This window comes from Cinclus cinclus, chromosome 9 (genome assembly GCF_963662255.1).
Source record: "Cinclus cinclus chromosome 9, bCinCin1.1, whole genome shotgun sequence".
In the NCBI taxonomy this organism is placed as follows: Eukaryota; Metazoa; Chordata; class Aves; order Passeriformes; family Cinclidae; genus Cinclus; species Cinclus cinclus.
Genome location: NC_085054.1, coordinates 18,752,380 through 18,775,664, shown reverse-complemented (window position 1 = coordinate 18,775,664; position 23,285 = coordinate 18,752,380). Strand labels below are relative to the sequence as shown.

General features: G+C 42.4%; 1 protein-coding gene across 1 annotated transcript in view; it reads right to left on the bottom strand.

The window, feature by feature from the left end:
• Nucleotides 1-14,168, bottom strand: part of PDIA5 (protein disulfide isomerase family A member 5) — a 95,901-nt gene extending 81,733 nt beyond the window's left edge. The window contains exons 1-2 of the mRNA XM_062498019.1: nt 13,821-14,168; nt 2,796-2,922 (exon numbers count right to left, since the gene is read on the bottom strand). Of these exons, the coding sequence (XP_062354003.1) occupies nt 2,796-2,922; nt 13,821-14,168 (475 nt within the window). The remainder of the gene's footprint in view (nt 1-2,795; nt 2,923-13,820) is intronic.
• Nucleotides 14,169-23,285: the final 9,117 nt, after the last annotated feature.

Here is a 23,285-nt window from a genome sequence, read left to right as displayed (position 1 = left end):
GCTCCTTCCCTCTACCCCCTTAAACAACATACTGAAATTGGTATTTCCAGACACGCTCCCTGAGCTACATTTATGGAGCTATACTGTGTCCTCTCCTACAGCTTCCATCCCAACATTGCCTTTTTCCTTGTGGCTGGGCATGAACCAGTTTCTACCACAGCCTGCTAATTAGAGCAATTTCATTTAGGACTTTCATCAGTTGTAAGGGCAAGTCATTCAGCATCTCTGCCTCCCTAATTCTACCCCAGCCAAACACAGAAAATAAAGACTTTATACTCATAATAACCCTGGGAGATAACCCAAACCAACAGTCATGAGCAGTACCTGGAAAAGGTCCTTCCAAGTACTGGCTGTATTATAAATACCCAACAGACATTTTTATAATGCCATGCCACATGTGTAGATTTTGCAAAACACTACCATTCCAAAGGAGTCTTATAAATGGTATCAAAAATAAACAGAAGAGAGAAAAATATAGCAGTACAAATAAGCATTCATTCCCCCAAAAAATCTATCAGGAGCTATCTCCTTCTTCAGTAAACAGAAAACAGAAACCCAGAGCTTCTTCCAAATCTCCACAATTACTTCAAGTACCTGAATGTAAGAATGGTGATATTGGGACAGACAGAATGCTTCTGTAGGCCAATATCTTGTCTCCAGCATTTGAGGAAATGAGGGCCTGTAGATGTCAGAGTAGACAAGCAGAGCCAGCATGTAGGGATAACTCATAAAGTAATCTCTAAACCTTCACAATTTTTACCTCGACCATCTCCTTAGCAAGAAACATCCTCTTTGTATTTGACAGACTTTGCTTGGGCCTGATGCCATCCCACACCAACCCACATGTATCAGCTCTCAAGAAACTCTCAAACCCTTGATACTCAGAACATGCAATTGCCACCTCTCACCAACATAGGGACTTAGGTGGGGGAACTCTTTGCATGTACAACAGTTTGACAAATACGCTTTTAAAAATAAGCATTCAGGGACCCACTTGTCCCAGAAAACTCAGTAGCTGAATACCCCTGGTAGGACACCCAGCTGGTAGGGGGAACTAAACATCTCCTACAAATTATGACACCTCCCAAAACCAATGAATTTTCTGATTGCAATAGAAAGTGACATCTAGTTCTGCTCAGCTGGGAAGTAAAGCCTTTGTTCCAGCAGTATGACCAGATGCCACCCAACATCTCATCACAGCTGGGGGATGTATATCTAGGATTGAAATTGCAGCTCCAAATTCCCATCACTTTTTTCCCCTCCCCTCTTTCTGGGTGACTGTTGAGCAGAAGATTTCTAATTGTGCAAAGATCACTGTTCCAGGAAGAAACATTAATTTCACAGTCCGCTCTGCATGCAATACTTTAGACTGCTAAAACCAACCAATTGAATAACAAAAACAGAAAAAGAGAAATCTCCATAACATGGCTTTTGAACAATGCCCGTAGGGCAACATTTATTAGATGACTGTCACAGCTGAAGTGTTCTGATTGTGCTGCTAAAAATGAAAGCAACCACCACTTAAAATATTAAGCGTAAAAAGAAAATTTTCCTTTTAAGAAGCTGAATAATACAGATGTCTTTTTATCTAAAGTGTTCCTTTCAAAAATCAAAAAGCATTAGAAACTCTTTTATGATTTTCACTTTGAACCTGTTACTACAAAACCATTTTGCCAAGTTCAAGCGCTCAAAGTTCCCCACTATAGCAAAACACAAGTGTTCTAACAAAAACATAAGCCACGTATATAATTTTAACTGTTTCAGAATAAGTATATCTTTAGGAAATAAAGTTAATTACTCCAGCACCTGCACATATTTGTCTGCAAAATTCTCTGATACTGGGGTCAGGGGAAGGAGGATATTGGTCACCATATACTGCTCCAATTTGACACACTACAAACCTAGAGCAACTCTACCATCACTGTGTTTGACTGACACAAGAACCTTGCAACAGGTCAAAAAAGGAGGACCCAACACCCAAACAAGGCATTATTTTATCCTGTCTTCCTAAAGGAAGAAGAAGGAAGCAACAACAAAAACAATACAGCACTAAGGAAAGTCATCTGAATGACACGTTTTACTTTTTGCTGTTCAATGACTTCCACATTCACAAAAGCATTCTGCACTTGTGTATGGAGTTTAAAGACAGTTTCTTGATTTTGCATGGTGTAACACAAAACACCCTCCACAAAAAACAGGACAAGAAAGGAGAAAAGGTACAGCAGGAGCAGAACAGAGCAAAGGAAGAGCAAACAGGTCAGTAAACAGCCAGAAAGGTGAACCTGAATGACAGAGGGAGCAACAAAAAGATTCAAGGGGACAGGTGGCATAATGTGAAATGAGTAATTTTCCATCTTACACAACAGTTCTTTTTTTATTTTTATATTTTGTTAATTAAAGCTGAAAGACAACCACGGGACACTCAAAACTGTCAGAAGCAAAGATGGATTGATTTCAGCACTGTAACTATTTATTATACCTTTCAGTGTCACCAGGAAATCGAAACTCACAAACTACTGTGATAAACACACCAGAAAGCTCTTATTACAGGGAGCCAGTTCTGGAGACAAAGCCAGAATAAAGTACATTTCTGCCAGTGAGACAGAGCAATTAGAAGGCTGAATTAGGATGACTCCAGTCTTGAAACATCAGGAGCCTCTGAATTAAAACAAAGGACACCAGTCCCGAAGAAGCCCTCGCAGTCACATGGAAGCCCCTTGGTACACACCTTGCTGGGCACAAAGAGCTGTGACATGAAAAAAAAAAAAGAACAAAAAAAGAAAAAAAATACTTACCAGATTTCGAATAGAGCACTAGTATGTTATTCCGTGTCCTGAGAAGCTTCTTAAAATCCTTGTGATCACTTATTTTTTCTATGAGTGGAGACACCTTCAATGAGTACACGAACGCTGGCAAGAATGCCTAGGAAAACAGAGAGCCAAAAACATCAGTCACAAATAAAAAGACAACCTGCTTTTGCAAATTGCCATGATGGTTTTTTATAATCTTGAGATATGCTGCCTTAAATAGGCTATCACACTGATTTGATCAGCAAAACCAAAAGAAAAAATGCCAGGCATGTGACTTATTGAAACTGGGCCAATACATTCCTAAAAAGTACCCTTAAGTGGAAAGATGAACACAACACATGCCACCCCCTTTAGAAGTTTGGTCCCAAGTCAGATAATCAGGTAACAATTCTTATGTAAATTTAGTATACTTTACCAAGAGAAGCAGCAAATTGCCACTTTGAGAGCACTCTTGTCCCTACATCTCTGAACATGCTGCAAACTCAATCCAGTACTTTGATACCCTACAGAAGACAGCAAGAGCCATGAAGTTAAAATAACCCACACTGACAGGGAGCAGATGTAGGAAATGAGAACAGAAAAGGCAAGTAATCCAGCATCCACATTACAGCACTAAGCACAACCCTCTCCCACCCACCCTTCCAAAGTGGAGCAGGGCTCATTTTTCCCAGTGCCCACACCATGTCAAACACACACACTGCAGTGTCTTCTTTGGCTTCCACTGGCCACATGGAAGACACAGCATTTAATCTCTCTGCATCTCAGTTCCGGATCTAGGCAAACAAGTTATTTTCCACTATGTTTTTTAGTCTATTTAAATCACTACAGATTCAGAGCAGAGTTTGTCTGTCATAAAGTAAAACTCCTATCAAAATTATGACCATAACTTCAGCTGGGGCCTTTACTGCTTTTTCTTACTGCAGTATCTTCAACAATAATAATATAATAACAATCTTATCCATCAGGCTATGCTGCTTCCCTTCTGTACTGTACTGAATTCATGCTAATGGAATGATTAAGGGAAGCTTAGCTGAAGAAATTATCTAGTTTTCATTCACCTTACAGTAAAACCTTAACACTTAATTGCTTGGCTAAAAGCTTTAGCTCATTTGCCTAACACATACAAGAGGTTCAACATTTCCTTAATTACAGAACTGATTTTGATCGTGCCTTACTCCAGCCAGGTTGGAAAATGTGTCACCGTGGATGTGAAGTAAAAAAAGCTGTTCTTGCATCCCATGTGTTACATCATGCAGCATTTAAAGGAGGGACTAAGCCAATGAAGTCAGAACACACAGCTCCAGGCATGCACTTCATTCAAATTCAGCTACTTCCAAGCAACACAGTCACTGAGGCTCAGAAACAAAACCTGCACCTATGAAGCAAACTATAAATGCCTGAAATCTTTATACGTGGAAAAGAGAGGGGCATGAGGGGAATCCCGGGACACACAAGGTAATGGAGAAAAGCTGAGCCGAGATGGAGATCATCCTCAAAACAACCAGAACGTTTGAGAACTTAGAAGTTACTAGAAAATACACCTATAACATAAAATCTGAGAGTGAACAAGTTCCTCCACTCCGCAGGAAGAGATCCCACCACTGGGCTCTGCTGACCAGACAGTCAGATTGTGAGAAGGAAGCAAGCACATTTGCAAGTCAGCCTCTACCTTCAGCATAAATGTCCTTGATGCTTTAATTCGACCAAAAGACTCACGTTCTTCTAAACCCAGATGTCCAGAGCTCAACCTTCCTACTCCAGGCTGATGTATGTGAATCACTTGTGTATTTTCTGAGATGAATACATGGTGTTGCCAATCAAAGCAGGCAAATATGGTTGGGCTAAATGAGGTGACACAGACATGAAAAGCCCTGCCTAAAACCACCGCAGTCAGGGGCTGCATAGGAGAAACTAATCGATATTATGGGCAGATCTCTTTAATGCTAAGTATTTTTTAAAAAAACCTCTTCCTTTCACTTCAATTTTATTATTTATTCAAGTGTCTTATAGTTTTATTTATGCCTTGAGTTACAGAAGACAAAAAACAACCTTAACTGAAACTAAGGCTAAACACAGGGGGAAAAGTGAAACTAGAGGTTGCTTGCTTGGTTGAAAAAACTAGACTCCATTAAGAACACTTCAGTCTGTGAAGCTCTAGCAAAAACAAATAATTGGACTACAAAACCTCACAACAGACACTTTCACCCCAAGACAAAATGACACCAAATGATACTATAAACTTTGTTTAAAGTGTTTAACAATAGCCAGAAGAAAGGTGTTAGAATGAGGTGATCTTTGAGCTCTCTTTCAAACCATACCATTTTATGGTTTTAAGTATAGTCATTCCATGTCTTTTTCAGCTAGAAAGGCTGTTTTGCCAACTTCAGGAATTTTCTCTCTTTTCATTTTTTTCTTTCTTTCCTTATAATGGCAGAGCTGTAAACCTCTTGAAAATTGGATTCTGAAAACAATGACAGCTTTAACTACTGCCTTGTCGGTGTTGCTAGTAACAGAAAACTTGCTGTGCTGGTGGAACAGCAGGCGCTAGGAGGGAGATGCATGTCACATTGCATATATCCACTGCTTCTTTGCCCAGTTCCTCTCCAGGTATCGAATCAATACACGTTACTCATGTTCCTGCACTTTTACCACTGTAGAGCTCTCTGTTCCTATGGTTTAGCCCAAAACTCACTGGGAAAGGCATTGTGCATATAAGCATACCTGTCAGGCCAGCTGAGTAAATCGTCATCTCCCTTTAATTAAGATTAATGTTGCAGCCTTTCCTGGTTATAAAACCCTAAAGGTCCAAGCCAAAGAGTTGGAGAGAAATGCCCTGCCTGCACATCTAAGGCAGCCGCAGCAATACTGGGAGGTTATTGGCTGAGCAGAGAAATGCACCAGCCCCAATTCATGTTTGTACTTTATGATATTTGCAAACTGATAAGAATTAAGTAGTTCCGCACTCTCCAGCTTTCTCCTGCTGAAATTAATCAAGCCCCTACCCAGGAATAAACAAGAGGCTGGTTTATGGTTAAACCTCCAGAAGAACCTCTGCCTTCCCTACCAGCTCTGTTGAAGGCAAGGGATATCAAGGAGTCAATTCTGCCAGACGCCAGGCCCAAACACGGTGCTGCTTTGTCCTGCAAAGCACAGCAGTGATGACTGCCAGCAGCTACAGCCTCACCAGGGCTACAGCCACTAGATCTGGCAATCATGTAAAATTATGAGGATGGGGGAAAAAGAATTCTTTGGAAGCAGTTACACTCTTCCACAGAAAACCAAACTCATGCTCCTGCACAGTCCATAGGTAAAGCAGAAGCAAAGATGTAGCTAATTTGCATGTACTGGGCTATATGAATTTTTTTGCAAGACATGACTCATGTAGATTTAGTCCAGACATTTTGCAGGAGAGCTCATCAGCCAGGCACTGCCCAATCAAGCACACTGCTTCTTGTTTAAATCCAGGGCACAAGAGAAGATGAGCGCATATTAAAAAAAGAAGAGGTCAAGAAAGGTGACAGTTCCTCCTGGGCAGGAAGCCTCTTTTCATATGCGTCAGGAAGTGCTACATTCACACATATGGAAATCTAGAAATAAGAAACAAGCTAAACTCTCTTGTCACTTGAGCATCCTAAAGCTTTAAAATCTTCTCATGACCACCACTGCAGAAAAGTTAAGAAATGCTCTAAGTATTTTTCTCAAGAAGCTACCCACCTGCTAAGGTAAAAGGCATAATAGGACCAACACGTGCAACGTCTCTGCCAGTTATGGCAATAAGAAACTGCAACAAAACTGAGGGAAGGTCTATTTTATTTCATACTGTGTTTGCACAGCTGCCTATCGTAACAGTTCCTCATCCATGGCTGGCTGGGTGACATGACTGTCACCTGAGGTTCTCAGATGCAGGAAACTTTGGTGGAGCCTTTAAAAACAAAAAGACAGACTACACATGGCAGACAATGAAATGCAAATCTCATAGCAATTCCAGTCTGCAGATTTTCCCCAGCTCAAGATTGCGATCTGAATTTATTTTCACAGAATTTTTATGGTGTAGGTCACACATCAGTCATGTGACCGTAGTGTCTGAGATGCATGAAAGACTCTCAAGTAAAATGTAAGTGAACCCAAATTCTCAACACAGTCAATTCAAAACTGCTGAGACATGGCTGTTCAAGTACAAGGTACAAAAGTCACATGTGTTCTAGCTGTCTCTGTTCTTCGAAGTATGTATTTAAATATATGATCTTGCAAGCTTGGTGGCAGAAGTCTGACCAGTCAAAAAGGTTCAGTTTTCTTTTTTCCCCACTCTCTAGCAATTCCTTGCAGAGCTGCCAAACATATGGGTATGTTAAAGAGCAGTAAACAGTCCACAACCCCACTCCCTTAGAACTGGTACCCAGGGAAGATCTGAGCTTTCAAAAACCCAGAGGCAAAGAGTTACAGGCAAATAACTATTTGTTAATTATACTTCCAGGACTGACACTATTGAAAAATGTGGTCATCCCTCAGGCCGTGTTTTCTCAAAATCATCAAGGATCTGAGAAACCAGAGTTTATTTCTCCAGTTTTTACTCTTCTCTGAATCTCATTTTAAAATGAAAAAAGGGAATATCTTTCAAACAGCCACAAGAATGTATTTTCATATTTTACATTTATTATTCAAATTAAATGTGATAAATGCTTAACTACTGCTCCCATAGAACCCAGTTCCATTTACAAGTTGCTCCCCACAAAAGCTTCGTGACAGCATGGTCTTTTGCTAAAGATAAGCAGCATGTCTGGAGAATTACTTATGTATTTATTTTACATCAAGGGTGATGAAAACACACCGTTTTAAAAACAAGAAAATAGATCTTCCTTATTTAATTTTGATTTCTATCAGAAGAGTAGTATTGTACACGGAACAGAAAAAATATTCTCTATTTCTCCTATTTCCAGTTCAAGAGCCCGAAATATATACTTCCCTACACAAATAATGCATAAGAAGTCTAAATGGATATGCAGCTGAAACAGTGCTTAGGTGCCTGAATCCATATGTCAACATGCGTTTTTTATGCATGCACTAACACGTGTATAATTAGGCAGCCAATTTGCACACTATTCATCAAGAATAGCTGGGGCTGTGACAACAAACTCTAGCAGGACTGCTGCTTGGCAGGGACACAGCCTTACACACTCGACCACAATTTCTGAACTCCACTTTTTCAGGAAGACATTGACTCAGATTTCTGCTTTAGCTTAGCCACCCACTGGTGTCATTCTCATTTTGGGACAACAGCACTCAACCCACTGTAAATATGATCAATCAGCAACCCTGTGCATATGAAACAGATTGTGTCTGACAAGGCATTTTATATGAGTCTAGCTTAAGAGGAAACCTGCCTCAAAATTCCAAGCAGTAATGGAGATGACTGAATTTCATTTCATTAACCTCTTTAAGAGGGGAGTAGCTCACATTCTGAACAACAGTCTTGTCTGATACATCAAAGTGGGGGGGAACAGACAAGAAATCCCAACAAGACAAAAATCTCACCTCTCCTTTCCCACTCAGCTCCCAAAATGAGCCCTGTGATGGACTGTGCACTTAATTTCAGAAGGCTGACTTGAAGGGACACCTCAGTACTGTGGTGACAGAGGTTTGTAATTCTGCAGAGCAGCTGGTGACACAGACAGGTCCCATGGTGCAGACACTGTGCATGTACTAACAATACCAGATCTAAGTCATCTCCAGGCAAGCACAAGAGAGAAACTGACCCACTGCTTCCTTCCCCCAGTTCCTTCCCACTGAATAATACAAGGTGTTCAAATCCAAAGCCCCCTTGTTTACAAGAATCACAGTTTGACTGCAGATGCTTTATCTTCCTTGTTCATCATACAAACCACTCTTGACCTTGTGCAATAATTGCTTGCTTTTCACTCAGGAGCCCTCCCTCTGCTGCTATTTACATTCAGGGTTGTGCTGCTTTGATCACTGAGCCATTTGTAACAAATGCCTTCCAAGATGGATAGTGATAAGTAGGACAGTCCCCTTTATTCGTTCATGATTAATATCTAAAATAGCTGTAGAAACATTTTAATCAAATCAGATGGGAGGAGACAGGTTAGCTCTGTTACCCAAAGGTACATCAAGGAAGCCTGGTAAAAAAAACACTTTGTAGAGTGGGGAAGAGAAAGGGTAGCAGCTCTTGGGACTCAGACTTCAGGGGTCACAGCTGAAGTGGCCCCTGCAGTAGTCTCTGCAATCCCACTGAAATCACAAAACCATCTTCTGCCAATTGCCTCTGCAGGGGTTCACAAAATGAAACCTGCTGAGGACTCCCAGCACAAAGGCTGTTCAGTGATGTCTGTGACCAATCCAAAAAGCCAGCTATGGTCTGAGTGGGCAGCAGCGACTCGCACACCTACAGCAGCATGGGACGGCCAGGTGAGGAGGAATCCAGCAGAGACACAGAAAAATCGACAACTTCTGCACTGCAGGATGAATAGCACTCGAAAACCCTGGGTTTGCCCAACAGATTTACATTTGCAGTCATGCCCACTGGACGCTTCCTGGGTTTTGTTTGTTCCCACAAGCTCTGCGGAAGAGCACACTCCTACTGCATACATAATCCAAATCTCTCACCTCAAGACGTTCCAGAAATCAAAAAACTGAAGCACTACTGATAATTTACTGGGGGGGGGGGGGGGGGGTGTCATATCTGCAAAGAGGCAAGTGCCATATTTTCTTTTGTTTTCGAACTAAGGCAAATTAAAATCTTGACACAGAGTATCTTGGTACTCTTTAACTTAGTCTGAAGAGTGCTACAAATAAGACATTCCACTTAAGGTGGTGCTTGCTATGTTCACTTTCCAAATATAGAAGGTAGCAAAAAATACCATGGAGACGTCAAGATTTGACTAGACTCTACTGTTCATATTGTTCTTAAACAGTAGGGTTTAAGCTACAGGCATAATAGTCTATACTAAAGGATGTTCTTAAGGGCTCCAACTAGCAAATTAATAGTATGGTTTATCACTGGGTTTCAAATGTTCTGTGAAGGAAAACCTGTGCAACTATTCACTAATTAACAACTGACTGTAATAGGGTCAATTACTAATGTTGACAAAGAACTTTCTCCTTATTATGAATGTGAAGCTCTCTCTCTTCAAGCCAGGCACAGGACCATACATATATTAAACAAGCTGTTGATGAAATATTTCAGATATCACTTCTGAAGGAGCACATTTGACTACAGAAGTTAAGGGCATGAGCAAAGCATATGCCACATAATACCCCACTAAAAACCGGGTTTCTAGAAATTTAAAGAAATAACACCTACTCAAGAAGCACGTAGGAGGTACTATAAAAAGAAGACAAAAAACACTATTAATGCAATTTATAAGGAAGAGAGGGCAAAAAAAGACACCTGGAAATCTCTAGCACTTTATATGGCACTTGTTATCTTCAAAGCATTGCACGAATGTTAACTAATTAATCCTCATATTTTTCTGCCACGTGATAGGACACAAAGTTTGATTTCAATAGCTTGAGCAAGATTCACACAGAAAAGAAGTGATCTGCAAGAGGCAAAAGGAAGGCAGCACCAGAACAAACCAGCACACAGCTGAGCCTAGAGCAGCACAACCACACAGCCATGGTGTGCCATATCCAGGAAAAGTGAGGACGGAGAGAGAAAGAATCTATTTGCAGTCACCCAGCAAACAGGCTATAGGACTCTAAACCCAAAGACAACGGACAGGATATCAGCAAGACAGTCACAAATTAAATTACCTTTGTTATCTGTGCTCTACAAGCATGCAATTCACAGCACCCTCCACCAATGCTGCCAGCCACTCACAGCTAGCTAGCACAGTGCCAAAACCAAAGACTTGCTTTGGTGTCACAATTTTTTGCCATTTATAAGCTTGAAAAGGTGGCAGGAAAAAGGTAAACAACAACTTACTTCCAAAGTGAGCCTGCCTGGATCAAGAAATTTAAGGCAATGCTAATTAGTGCAATGCAATTTGCAACCAGAATCAAGAGTTTTTCCAGCCACAGGTCTGAAGAAATACCTCAATACCTCCATTTTACTGAAACAGAGGAATTCAAGGAACTCCATCACCAAAAGGCAAAAGAAATGGTCAACAACAGAACAAGCACCTCTTCCATCACAAATTACTCAGGACACCATCAGCTCACCCCTGGGCAGAAACACCAGTTCTGATGATCACACCACGCTTGCATCAATATCCCAGGGCCTCTGAGGTAAGCAGGTGCTGTGGTATCAAAATCAATTTACTGAAAACATCCCTCCATAAGGCATGGAGTGGAGTAACAAAGCCAAGGTTTTATTTGGGAAGGGCATCTGAGGACACACAGCATAGCCCACGTTAGAGTTTCACAAATCCATATTTTGAAGGAATGGACGAAGTATGAATACAGTGGGGTGGACAGCAAGTAAGGAATTTGTCTCTGCAATACCCTCCCTCTGACTGCCAGGAAACACTGCCCAAAGAGGCTCCTGTAGTACAAACAGTAACCAGATGGGAAGAGGCACTCCTGAATTCAAGACCAAATGCCACAACAGGAAACAGCACCTGAGCACAGCAGTGGTGAAGCAGTGCTCACACACAAGCTCACCAGAGGCAAGCCACTGCTGCCATTCCGCAGGGCTACCTGCAACACAGAGGGAATCATGCCCAAGCTCTCCCTGCAGGCCTGGATTCACAAGTCAGTGTCAGTGCTCACTAGTGCATTCCCATGACCCCAGCAGCAAGGATTAAGGAAGTACTTGAGGAGCTGGAAGCCTGAAATATTCCTTTCAAGCCCTTCTTTGAAGGCATTGGGTTTGAGTGACACCAGGTCACAAAGTGTGCTTCCCAACGGTGCTCAGTCAGCTGGACTCTTGACTCAGTTTCTCTGTCAGACTTAAGCCAACACTCAGAAGACAAACTGATCTTTGCCACACTCCTATAAGATAATATTCATTGGTGTTTGCAAAGCAAATAGTCCCAGATGCGTAATCCTGCTGGAAGCAGTGGCTGCCTTCTACTAAGGAAGGCACAGTACAGGATGCATCAGAGGAAATGCTAATCCACTTTGGTGTGAAACTCCTTCCCAGTGCCTTGAACAGAAAATTCTGTCCTTTGAGCATGAAATACAGTCAACCACTTGATAAACCAAAGAAAGAACCCACAACTTCCCCATGGCTCTCCAACTCAGTCAAGAAATAAAACCTTACAGCAGGCAAAGATCACCATCTTCCTCATGTGTGTGTCACACACCCACAGTGCCCACAGTGATGCTGAAGGTAACAATAGCTTACGTTAGAAGATACCGAAATGTTTTCTTCATCCAGCTTTGTAGGTTCCCTTTTATATATGTAGGAAGTCTTACAGAGATAAGGATTTCAATTCACAAAAACCACCTCCAATTTTGGGTCAAAAAATGAGCCCTATTTTTCAGAAGTGCTATGCATGCACAACTCTAGCTGCTGTTCCAGGTGCACTGCAAGTAGTCAGCACTTCCAGAAAAACTAACAAACAAGCAAACAAAACAAAAACTGGGGGGAAAAAAATACACTTGGGTACATGAAAAAGCACTGGCTGGAAGGAAAAAATGTTTCTCATTGACCTACCGAACAGCTGGTATTACCTTTGTATGGCTTTATACACTGAGAACCACCTGATTTAACACCCTCACATCGACTAAAAAAAAAATAAAAGCAGGTTTTGCTATGTCACAGCTGTAGGCTAGTTTTTCAGTGCTGGAGTACAGTGAATTACATATTTCAAGATGAAAAATCACACCTTCAAGTGCAAGATAATGCAAATTGGAAGAAATCATTTAAACTACTTGTACACAGCAAAGGGGAAAGAATTAGCTGAATCAACAGCTCAATGAAGACATCTGCTCAGCATGAAGCATCACAGAGCAAATAAACTGCTGTGGCAAATTAAGAAAGGTAAGAAAGAATAATGTGGATAAATTAAAATGGCTTTGTATAATTTCACTGACAAGAACAGGCCCCCTCTGCTCGTCACAAAGACTTTGCAACACAAGAGGTCAAAGAGGGCAACCAGAACAATTAGGAACAACAGATTTTTATGAAGAAAGATGGGGAAAGTATCTTTTAATCTACAAAGAAAAAACACAGGAAAATACTTAGATTAACACAGAATTAATGTTATAGTAAGATAAGGTCTGACAGTCACAGTGGATATAGTAGGAAATACCAGAAATAACTCAATGTGCTTAGCTGTTTTGAAGGGAGGGAAAAGTCAGTCCACTTGTAATGCCACTTGGTCCATAGTATATGCTCAATCTGAGAAATGCACTGCCACAAATATCACTGAGAAAACTACTGTGTATATTAAAGATGAGCCACAGAGGAAAAAAATCCACACTAAGAGCTTTCCAGCATTTAGGGAAGAGTTCAACCTCATTTCAGTTTCCCTTGAAATCAATAAAGTGCAGATAGCAGAGGTCTGTGATTCTAGACCATGCTTCAAACAAAGCAAAATTTCTTCAGAATGCACAGCATTTCTCCTCCCTCCTGAATGAGCCAAGAGCTATGGCTCTGCCAGGGGCAAAAGGCTACATCAGATGGATTCTGCCAGGGCAGAATCTTTCTGTCCCACAAAGGCAATTCTAATATTAGCACAAAATAAGCATAGGGCAATTAGCAATTCCACACTTGATTTGTATGAACTAGATGAACACTCCATGGTCATGCATTTCCAAATACATTTCAGATCACTCATGCATAAAAAAATTAACGTAATTTTTCATTAATTATTAGCTTCATTTGTCAGGGCAGAAGGATGAACTGTAGTTCATGACAATAAAGTGAATAAAGTAGCGTTTTAAAGCGTGCCTTCGTCAATCTTTTGAGCTATTTATGCTAAATTCTGTGGACTTAAAAAAAAAATTAAAGATCAAGAAAAATCAGACTTTAGAATATTTCTGGAAGTCTAGGAGCCCCCCTGAGGTAAGCAGCGCTCTACTCAGTGCAATGTCAATGCAGCACACCCCGACACTCCGGAGCGCGCCGGGATGGACAGCGCCACATGCGAGGGGCGCGGGGGGCGCCCGGGGCGGGGGCGCCGCACACAGGTGCACAAAGCCGAGCCGGGGGAAACCCTCTGGAAACCCTCTGCCGCCGCACCGCTTCTCACACGAAACTTGGGACCGAAGCGCCGCCGGTCGGAGCCCCCGGGGCCGGGGCAGCCGAGGGCCCAGCTCGCAGCCGCTCGGTGAGCTCTTTCTCCGGGCGGTGCTTCGGGAGACAGAGAAAAAGGGAAAGGGGAAGCAGGAGAGCAGCACACGGGCTGAGCGCTGGGAAGACACCCGGGAGCGGCGCTGCCGGAGCCCGGCCATGCCGGACTGTACCGAGCCGAGCCCGCTCGGTGCGGGCGGCGGGGGAGCAGCCGCGCCCGGCCCGGGGGGCCCGTCCCGCTCCCAACTTTCGCCCAACTCCGCCGGCCGCGCCTCGCCCCCGCCCCGGCCCGGGGACGGGGGACACCCCGCGCCACCCCCGCCGCCCCCCGCCGCCACTCACCGCCAGGCCGAGCAGCAGCAGCGGGAGCGGCGGGAGCCGCCCGCGGCGCCGCGCTGCCCCCGCACCCTGCCCCGGCACTGCCATCCCGCCGGACCCGCTCCGGACCCGCCGCCGCTGCGGCTGCTGCCACGTCTGGCCGCGCAGGCGCGCTCGCCGCCACGCCCGCTCGCGCCGCGGCATGACGGGGGCTGTAGTCCGGCCCGCCCGGGGATGCTCATCCCCCGGGGGACGGGGCAGCTCCCGCAGCCATCCCAACGCCCAAACCCCGCCGAAATGCTGACGGCAGTCACGCAGCAATCACCGTCCCGTTTGCTTCAGCAGAGGTTAAAAAGTTCCAGGCTCTTCTCTTACTTCCCACTGGCCTCCCGTCCGGGGCTCTTTGTGCCTCCGCCTCTCTCCCGGCGTGTACCTTACTCCAAAGAGGCTTCTGGCACAGAGCCTCTTTCGTGATGTTTGTTTGCTAGGGGTTTTAAAAGCTTCAGCTGATCTTAGATCTGGAATAAAAGGTGAATAAGGGAACAAAAAATAACGAAAGGGGAAAGAGAGTTAACTGGTACATTAACTGGTAGGATTAAAAACTAGGACCTGTTGTCCTTGTAAATTGCTCCTACTCAGTAAATCCTAAAGGTGAACCTTGTTTATCCTCATATGTCAGCAATGATGCCAAAGTGCGAGAAAATAAATATATGCACTGAGTCTGACCAGGATCAATTTGTGCAGCCTCCATTATAATCACGGTATTGGAATGGTTGCTACATCCAGACGAACTAATCGGTCTATGCCCTGAGTCTGGCACATCCAGTGAGCTAGCTCTGCCTCTCAAGGACATCCCAAATGTCCTGCCAGTAATCTTAAGGTCAAGGCAGGTCAGCTGCGTTATAATTGGCTTCCCACAAACAGAAGGGATCTTCACCTACCGCCCAGTGACTGTGTGAAATTCTTCCTCGGCTCAGAAACATCAAAGGAAAATCAAAGGCATCTTGGAGCCTGATCCTTACAGCTGACTGTCACCCGAGCATTAGACTAAGAGGATGGCTGCAAGGGAGCAATTTGTAGATCCACACAGCTGACTGATCACTTCAAGTGGTGATCATGAAAACTGAATGACGTTGACATTAACAAGTCCCCTGGTGGAGATACAATTTTGCAAAGCAGAAACACACATAGAGAAAGTTATTACTATTAACATTTACACTTTTGTGGCATCTTTTGCAGCAGAACCAGAGCACACTTTCTCAGTCACAGCTGGATAACCTTCAGCAAATCATTTCACAGTGCTATGCCTCGCTTCCCATCTGCAAAAGGCCTCGGTTAGCCTGCCTTAAAACAAGGTTAGCAATCCTCAGCTCTCGCTAAAATGCCAGTGAAAGCACACATGAGGCACACAGGAGCCATCAGAAGGAGTTTGTGATTAGAAGGGATGGATGGCTGAAGGGAGATTTTGGGAAGGAAAAAGCATGAATCTTTTCACTTCACAGTTGAACCCAAAACAAAACATCCTTTATGTCAAATATCTGTACCCCTAACATATATTCCATCCACACTGCCACTTCTCACCTGCAGTCCTCACTGACTGCGCTGGGATGCATGGATGAACAGATGGATGTGGTGCACTCATTACCACCACTGCTGTTGCCAACTTTCCAGTCTGTGATAATCAGCCTGCTAGTAAAAGGGTCTGGATCTCCAGTTGAATCCCAGTTCAAATAAGCTATCAAAACTTCCAGGAATAGGTAACCTCTTCTAGATGCTGTTCATCTTCAAATCCCCAGCCTACAGCTGAAAAGCTTCTGCATGCAACTACCCTGACACATTCAGACCTCTAATCTCAGCTGGATATCCAGATTCTCAAAGACTGTTTGAGTCCTCCTGTGACTCTTTTGTGTAGAAAAATGTTATATCTTCTGACGCTTCACATCACAGTTACCATTATCAGGCAATGTAAAAGTAACTTCAGTGTGGAAGAATTTTCTGTGCCATGTCATAACCATACAGGATGTGCTGCCATTGTGATAGGAAAGGATAAAATCATGGGAACATGGTTGTTTTGTCACAGCAGTACATTTTTATCATGATAGCAAGAGGAAACATTCTCAGGAAGAAAGAAAAAAAGAAGACAAGCTATTTCAAACTGAGCTTCTGAAAGGTTATATAAAAAATCCAGTTTGGGAAGCTGCAGTTTTTATATACAGGAGAATATAGAAAAGGTATCCACGTGGCAACTACAGCTTCTTTCGTTCAGCTCAGCTCAATAATTTGTATTGACATGACAGGCACTGCCAAAACTTAAGAGACAAGATCATTGAGCATCTGTCACAGGTCAAAATAATATATCAAGTATCAGCTCTAGACAAGGTTTTACACAGTGGCAACTACTTAATCAATCCAGTCGTGCATTACTAATGAACTCATTACAAATGTATCTCAGTGCACTGCTATCCAGCATCCCAAGTTTATCCTGTATCTGTTTGACATTAATATCATATATTGCTTGCTTCTCCATAATTGTAATATTTGTATATGGCGCTGCAAAACACTATGAAAGCAGTCATTTATTCACCACTGAGAAGAAAGCATTACTGCCCTTGGACTATAGATCAGAAAACAGTAGCACAGAGATTATATTATTTGCTCAAGGCTATAAAACCAGACAGTTTCAGATCATGTTCATTTCCAAAGCTTGGACTGGGTCTACTAATCCTTACTTGACTATCTACATTCAAACACCTCTTTTACCAAGAAAAAAATACAAAACTGGACTGACAGTAAGAATGTCTGTAAGGAATTACACCTTCCACATTTCTTCTATGTTTCTGCTTTTTTTTTGACAAGCTTTATTCTTTGTTCTCTTTTTAACCTGAACAAGTCTCTGTCGGCTTCTCACAAAAGGTAAAATGAGTCACCTTTACCACAAAAAGTGATAGTAGAGCAGACAGAAAAAGATATAAGTCAAATTTCAAGCCATACGGAATCCAGGGGCAACACAGACTCTGCTGGGACCCAAAACTACATGTCATTTTCCCAGAATGGAAGCATGATTTGCTCACTGCCTTAACTACACAAAGTTCTCTTCCTTCCTTCCTTCCAGCTACATCTCTTCCTTCTTTAGTTCAGCTTCAGCCAACTGATTTTGATCTGCAGGCTTATCTCCTGTAAGTTTTGTGACATCTGTGTCGTGGCACTGATTGCATCAGCTGAAAAGAGACATATGAGCTGGTTGCCATCAACAGATTGATGGTAACATAGCCCTGGGCTCCTCATAACCTTTCCTAGAGCTCTTCAGTACATGATGAAAAGGAAAAGGGACAGGACCAGCCCCTGTAGGACTTTACGTGGGAGCGGTCTCAGAGAAGAGGCACAGCTGTACATTGCTTTTCTCCAGCTGATGTCTGTCAGAGGGGAGAGCCTGAAGGCAGCTTTCCACTCCTGCAGCCTCCTCAGCACCTGACAGTAGGGCTGCAGATGCAGCATATCCATACACATCAACTAGCAAGTTCCACAGAATACCACTAGCACACCATAATCATGGACACAAAGGTGCAGCTGTTACATAAAGGATTGTTTCTTAGGCAACACATTCCAGTTTCATACTGTTGCATGAACTCTTTTAAACACTACTTAAAAATACACCATGGGTCTCAAGAGACTGCTGTTATTCAAGCTGTGACGTATTTGTGCTTCTCACCTGGTTTGCTCACTGAGGTCAATGGGAATGGCATGGAGGCAAGTTGGGATGGAGTTTAGTTGGAATGATTCAATAGCAATGCTCTGCAAAGGTGCTCTATACAGCCTAGAACTCTGGGCCTCCATTTGGTACATCATATCCTTTTGCATTTTGGAGATCTAGAAGGCCTCTGAACTTTTTGTACAGACCTTGAATAGCACAAAGGAAAAAATACACGCATGCAGTGTGCTTTCATGGGAATTTTACTTTTGTACTTTATGGTTGTTGTTTCCTTCATTCTAGAATAAAATAAATTTTGGACCACAGGTAGACAGATGTTCTTCATACATGAGAGGCAAAAAACGGTACTGCAGGAGTCAGTTAAAAGTTGAGTACAGATATTTCCTCCTAGATATTTTCCATTACAGTTTTTATTGCTTTCTCTAAGTCTGAGGTCTGCATGCCCCTTTACATTTAAGAGGCCCTACTGTTAAGACCATTGTCGTTTGACTGAGCCTCCAAAGCTGGATATAATATGTTCCTGAGTAAAATAAAAACCTTCTATAGTAGAGGCACCTTGCTGGCAGGTAGTAGATAATTTATGTCTTACAGTTACCTGCTGAGACAATAGTTAAACAAGATTAAAACAACCATTGGAGTCTGGCTGTTGTGCACTGACTGCCGCATTGCTGCATGTTCCCCAAGTACCGTGGTCAAGAGTTTTCCAGTGATTTGCAGAAGCTTTATAAAATATTTAGGCTGCTTTACCTTTACTGTATCATCAGGAAAGTGCTGAACAATGAGCTTGTGAAGAGGGCAGAGATCTGAATTCAATGCAGAGTCCAACCACAGGTTTCCTGCATGAGGATTTACATGTCATGTGATCCATGGGGGCTGACGTCTCCATCTATAAATCAAAAATAGGTGCATAAGTGGAGTTTGGCTAATACCCCCTGGATGGTGATGACCTACATACTCTTGTAACAGGGGCCTGTCTGGTTATTTTTGAACAATATAGGTCATTACTCTTCTGGCAAAATGTTTGACTTCAATATAACAGGACTGATTCTGCCATGTTCATCGTGGTAGCCTTACACCAACAGCTGGCAGCCGAGAATTAGGTGGGGCTTCTCCTGCAAGTAGAGTTAGTATGCCTCTGGTCTGAGTGCACAAAATATTAATCCAGATGAAGGACCAAATATAAAGACAAGACTAGAAAAATACAATCAAAATACTGTTTGATGTAAAACAATGTTTGCACTACTGGCCTCAGTATTTAGTGGAGCTGTATCCATTCAGAGTAGCTGAGCATCTATCTTCATATTATGTCCAAAAATGTATTAACATGCAACCATCATCACATATTTAATGCAGACTATGTTCTACTAAAACATTTTTCATACATCTATCCTAGGAGAATATAACCAATACATCTAATACACACTTATTCAGTACTTTTCCCTCTCTATACATAGATAGATCACTTTATATCTACTTTTTTTACACATGTGTACACACACACACACAAGCACACATATGTGTGGTATGCATTAGCGATGCCTTGTGTGGTTTTACATAATCGTATATTAGTAAATATCCAATCAATATTGGGTTTTTCCCTCCATTTTCAGGATTCCTGGAGTCAGTTTGTGTGATTAAATACTGCCTGTTTGAGCTTAAGGTCAGCAGACTAAATTAAGTGTATGACTATGCAGTCAGCAGCGACAACATGTAATATGTAATGAGGGATTTTCTTCCTGGAAGACCTTGTCTTTGCAAAGACCACTACTCAGAGCCATATGAAAGAATCTGTGCTCTGATGAAGCAAGCATGAAAAACTCCCCTAATCTTATGATCAAATCCCTTGGCTTTCTGCAGCTGTGCACTCAGAGTAGCAATTTAGCAATCCTGTAAAGAATTTACTAGGTCCTTAGGATTTTCTCTATAAACCTTCTTCCTTCCCTGCATATTGGAGTAACCCATCCTTTAGAAGGAAAACACCACAGAGAATGCTGCATAGGAAAAGAGATCGTAGAAGAAGCAGAGAAGCAAGCGGGAATAAGACCTTGATCCTAAACTCTTTGAATGTAATGGATTGACTTCAGCAGGTGCTGGCTCAATCCCTGTCTGTCAAAGAAGAAAGTCAGTTAAAAAAGGAGGAAAAACAGCTGAGAATCAACATGGAAACAAAGGAACCAGAAAGAAAAAGTACTGAAGAGAAAAGGAAAAAACCCAGAAAGGGTAAAAGAGTGCCAAGGGAAAAGAGGCAGAGGAGAGTAATAGTGGACACCACTAAAACAGAAGCAGAGAGGAGTGAGGGGAAAAAAAAAAAATGAATTATCTGTGAAATGGACTGTGCAGGAAGCTGATTTGCTTCTGGTTTTTAAGCTGGTTGCACATAGCACAACTTCATCACCATGACTGAGCCTGTCACAGTATTTGCCTGTTGGTGTGCTTCCTGTCATGTCCTGTGTCCCAGCTCCCCTGGGCACCAAGCCAGCACTTCATAGAGAGCACCACGACTCCCAACTGTTCTCTGCCTCAAGGTTTCCTGTACATGGAGGAGCCTGGTGTGCACCTGGGTCTCCCCTTGGGCATGGGGATAAGCTCCTGCAAAAGTCAGTGGGAATGGAAGGAGCTCAGTGTCGGAGTATTAGACACTCTTGCCTCTTGTTTCCACTGCAGCAATGAATAAATCATTTAACACAGATCTTAGGGGCACAAGATTGTTTTGCAGGCCAAGAACAAAAATTAGGAGACACGAATTCTGTTTCAAAGAATGTTGACTGTTGCCTGTCACAAAGCTCTGGAATTGTCAGTAAGTTTGAAATTTCTTTTCTCTTTTTCTTCTCTTGAAATATGCATGCACCTGATTTGACTTTGGTTTTGGCTTCTTGGGAGCTCACAGGCTGAAAAGTATCTCCTGAATCAGATCAGAACTCACATCAATCTGCTGGAGATCAGGATGAGCAAGGAAACATGATCAGGAACCAGTGTGAAGGGCAGCTCTAAGAGAGGCTGTAGAGATGCAGGTAGGAATGCTGGGCAAAACTAATGGAGCCTGTGATTGCATGAGGACATTGGGAACAGAGTCTAGGACTGAATGATGGATTGAATGAGGAAAACACAACTGAATTTTCAAAGCTGGTGGATGAAACTGACGGTAACAAGACAGGAGCAGACAGGACAGCAGAAGCTGCAGGCACACCCTCCCCCAGAGCCATTAGATTCCCAGATTTCTGCTCTCAGTCAGTATGTGCCTCAACACATTAGTTAATTCTGGTTTCTCAATAACCAGGATGGCAATGTGGAATTTTACTGATGTCAGAGATAGAACATCACCTTCAAAACGGAAATGTTTTTTGTCTCAATTGCTTTAAAAAAAATTAGGAGATCACATGCACACAAAACTCTGTTCAGTGGGAGCAAAGTCACTCACTCAAAAAGTTAGAAGATGCTAGATTAAGAATGCTTGAAATATTGTAGTAGCCTCCCATGGACACAGTTGGTGGAATGGGGTTTTTAATGACACGATTATTTTTTCCTCATAGATTGCCTAAGCTGTTTGTTGCAATAGTTGGGAGATGTATAATTAAAGGCAGGAGATAACTGAAAGGAAGAAGATGGTCTTATCGTTAATGCAATGTGACCTCTGTAACACTGGGCAAATTGCTTAAATGAAAATTTCCCCACATTATCTTTAAATGTTCATATCTCTGTTTCTGAGTATCCAACTTGGTATCTGAACAGATTTGTAGAAATGCTGAGCACTCATAAGAGAAAATGAATTGAATAGAAGCAGTGTGGTGAGTACTTAATGCTCTGTACAGCTGATATTCTGAAATAGGAGACCTTTTACTGCTAAGCTGTAGGCTCAAAATAGGAAACTCAGCCATATATTCCTTATCTATGAAGTGGAAAGACATCCTGTTTTGTTCTACAATGTAATGGAAAGAAAAGCTTATCACAGGCGTGAAGCACCCGAGCTCTTAAATGATAAACAACACACAGAGGTGTAACACATCAAAGGGAAGTCTGAGAGGCATACAAGGAGGGAGGCAAGGGACACACGTGGATCATGGAAGTTAAAATATGAAAAGCTGTGCACCTACTGAACACCCTCTATCCTGTACACTGAAAAAGGAAAGGCATTGTGGGGAAAAAAAGTATGGTCAAATATTAACAGATGCCTGTTTATCTAAGTAAACAGTTTTAGAGGAAAGGAGCAATGACAAGACAAGAATGTGTTCAAAAAACATTCTGTCAAGCTTATGCAAAAATGTGTTAAGGACCTATAAAACTGAGATAATGATACTTTTCCTTGCAAGCAAAGTGCTTGGAGAACTGCTAGTGAAATCTGCTACAAGACTTAATGCATTTTTCTTTTCACGGGAACTATAAGATCGTACCAAGTGACTCCAGGATAACTCAAAGGATGAATCTGAAGACAATTTTAGTCAGTGGGAAGTTAGTTAATTTCAGGGGTTTTGGAGCAAAATCCATGAGCCATCAAACCCAGTTCAATTTTATGAAGAGGCTTGATGTCATGAACTGTATACCCTAGAGACAAAACCACAGATTTGAGGTTATTAGGGTGACATAAGCCAGGATCTGGGTTTGGTTTATTTTTTAAACAAGTCGTGTCTTGGCAGCAATCCAGAAAAAAGCAATATACATAAAAACAATAAGAGAAAGGATAGCATGGTCATAAAACAGCCATTGACGTCTGTGAAATATAAGATGGGGACAGCACTGAGTCTCCACAAAGGCATTGTCCAGCTGAACTAGTATAAAAGAACAGAACAAGGCTTAGCTGAGGCTGCCAGGGTCACCTCAAGCTCATATCCCCATACATGCTGCAGGAGGAACTTAGCTGAAAGGGACAGGGTTTTTTCACTTTTGTCAGTTATCCAGCAGGAAAAGTGAGCACCTGCTGAAGGCTCTTGTCAATGACAAGCAGTGAATGGTAGCACTAAAAGTGCTACTGCATTGAAAAATACAGGCTGACACTGAAGAATGCTGCAGATTTGAAATGCACCATAGTTCTCCAAGTTTTTGAAAGCAGTACATCTGGGCAGCTCACACAAGAGACAATGACAGGGCACATGTCTGTGATGTTACTGTAGGAAGACAGAGAGCGCAAGGAACTAAGCATCATTTAGAAATGGAGTCTTACCTGGATAGTGAAGAAGAGAGAACCACACCACATATTTTTGTCAAATTCCTGGGCCAGTCCTGTTGCCAGATTTGCAGGCCCTGCTCTAGGTCAGCT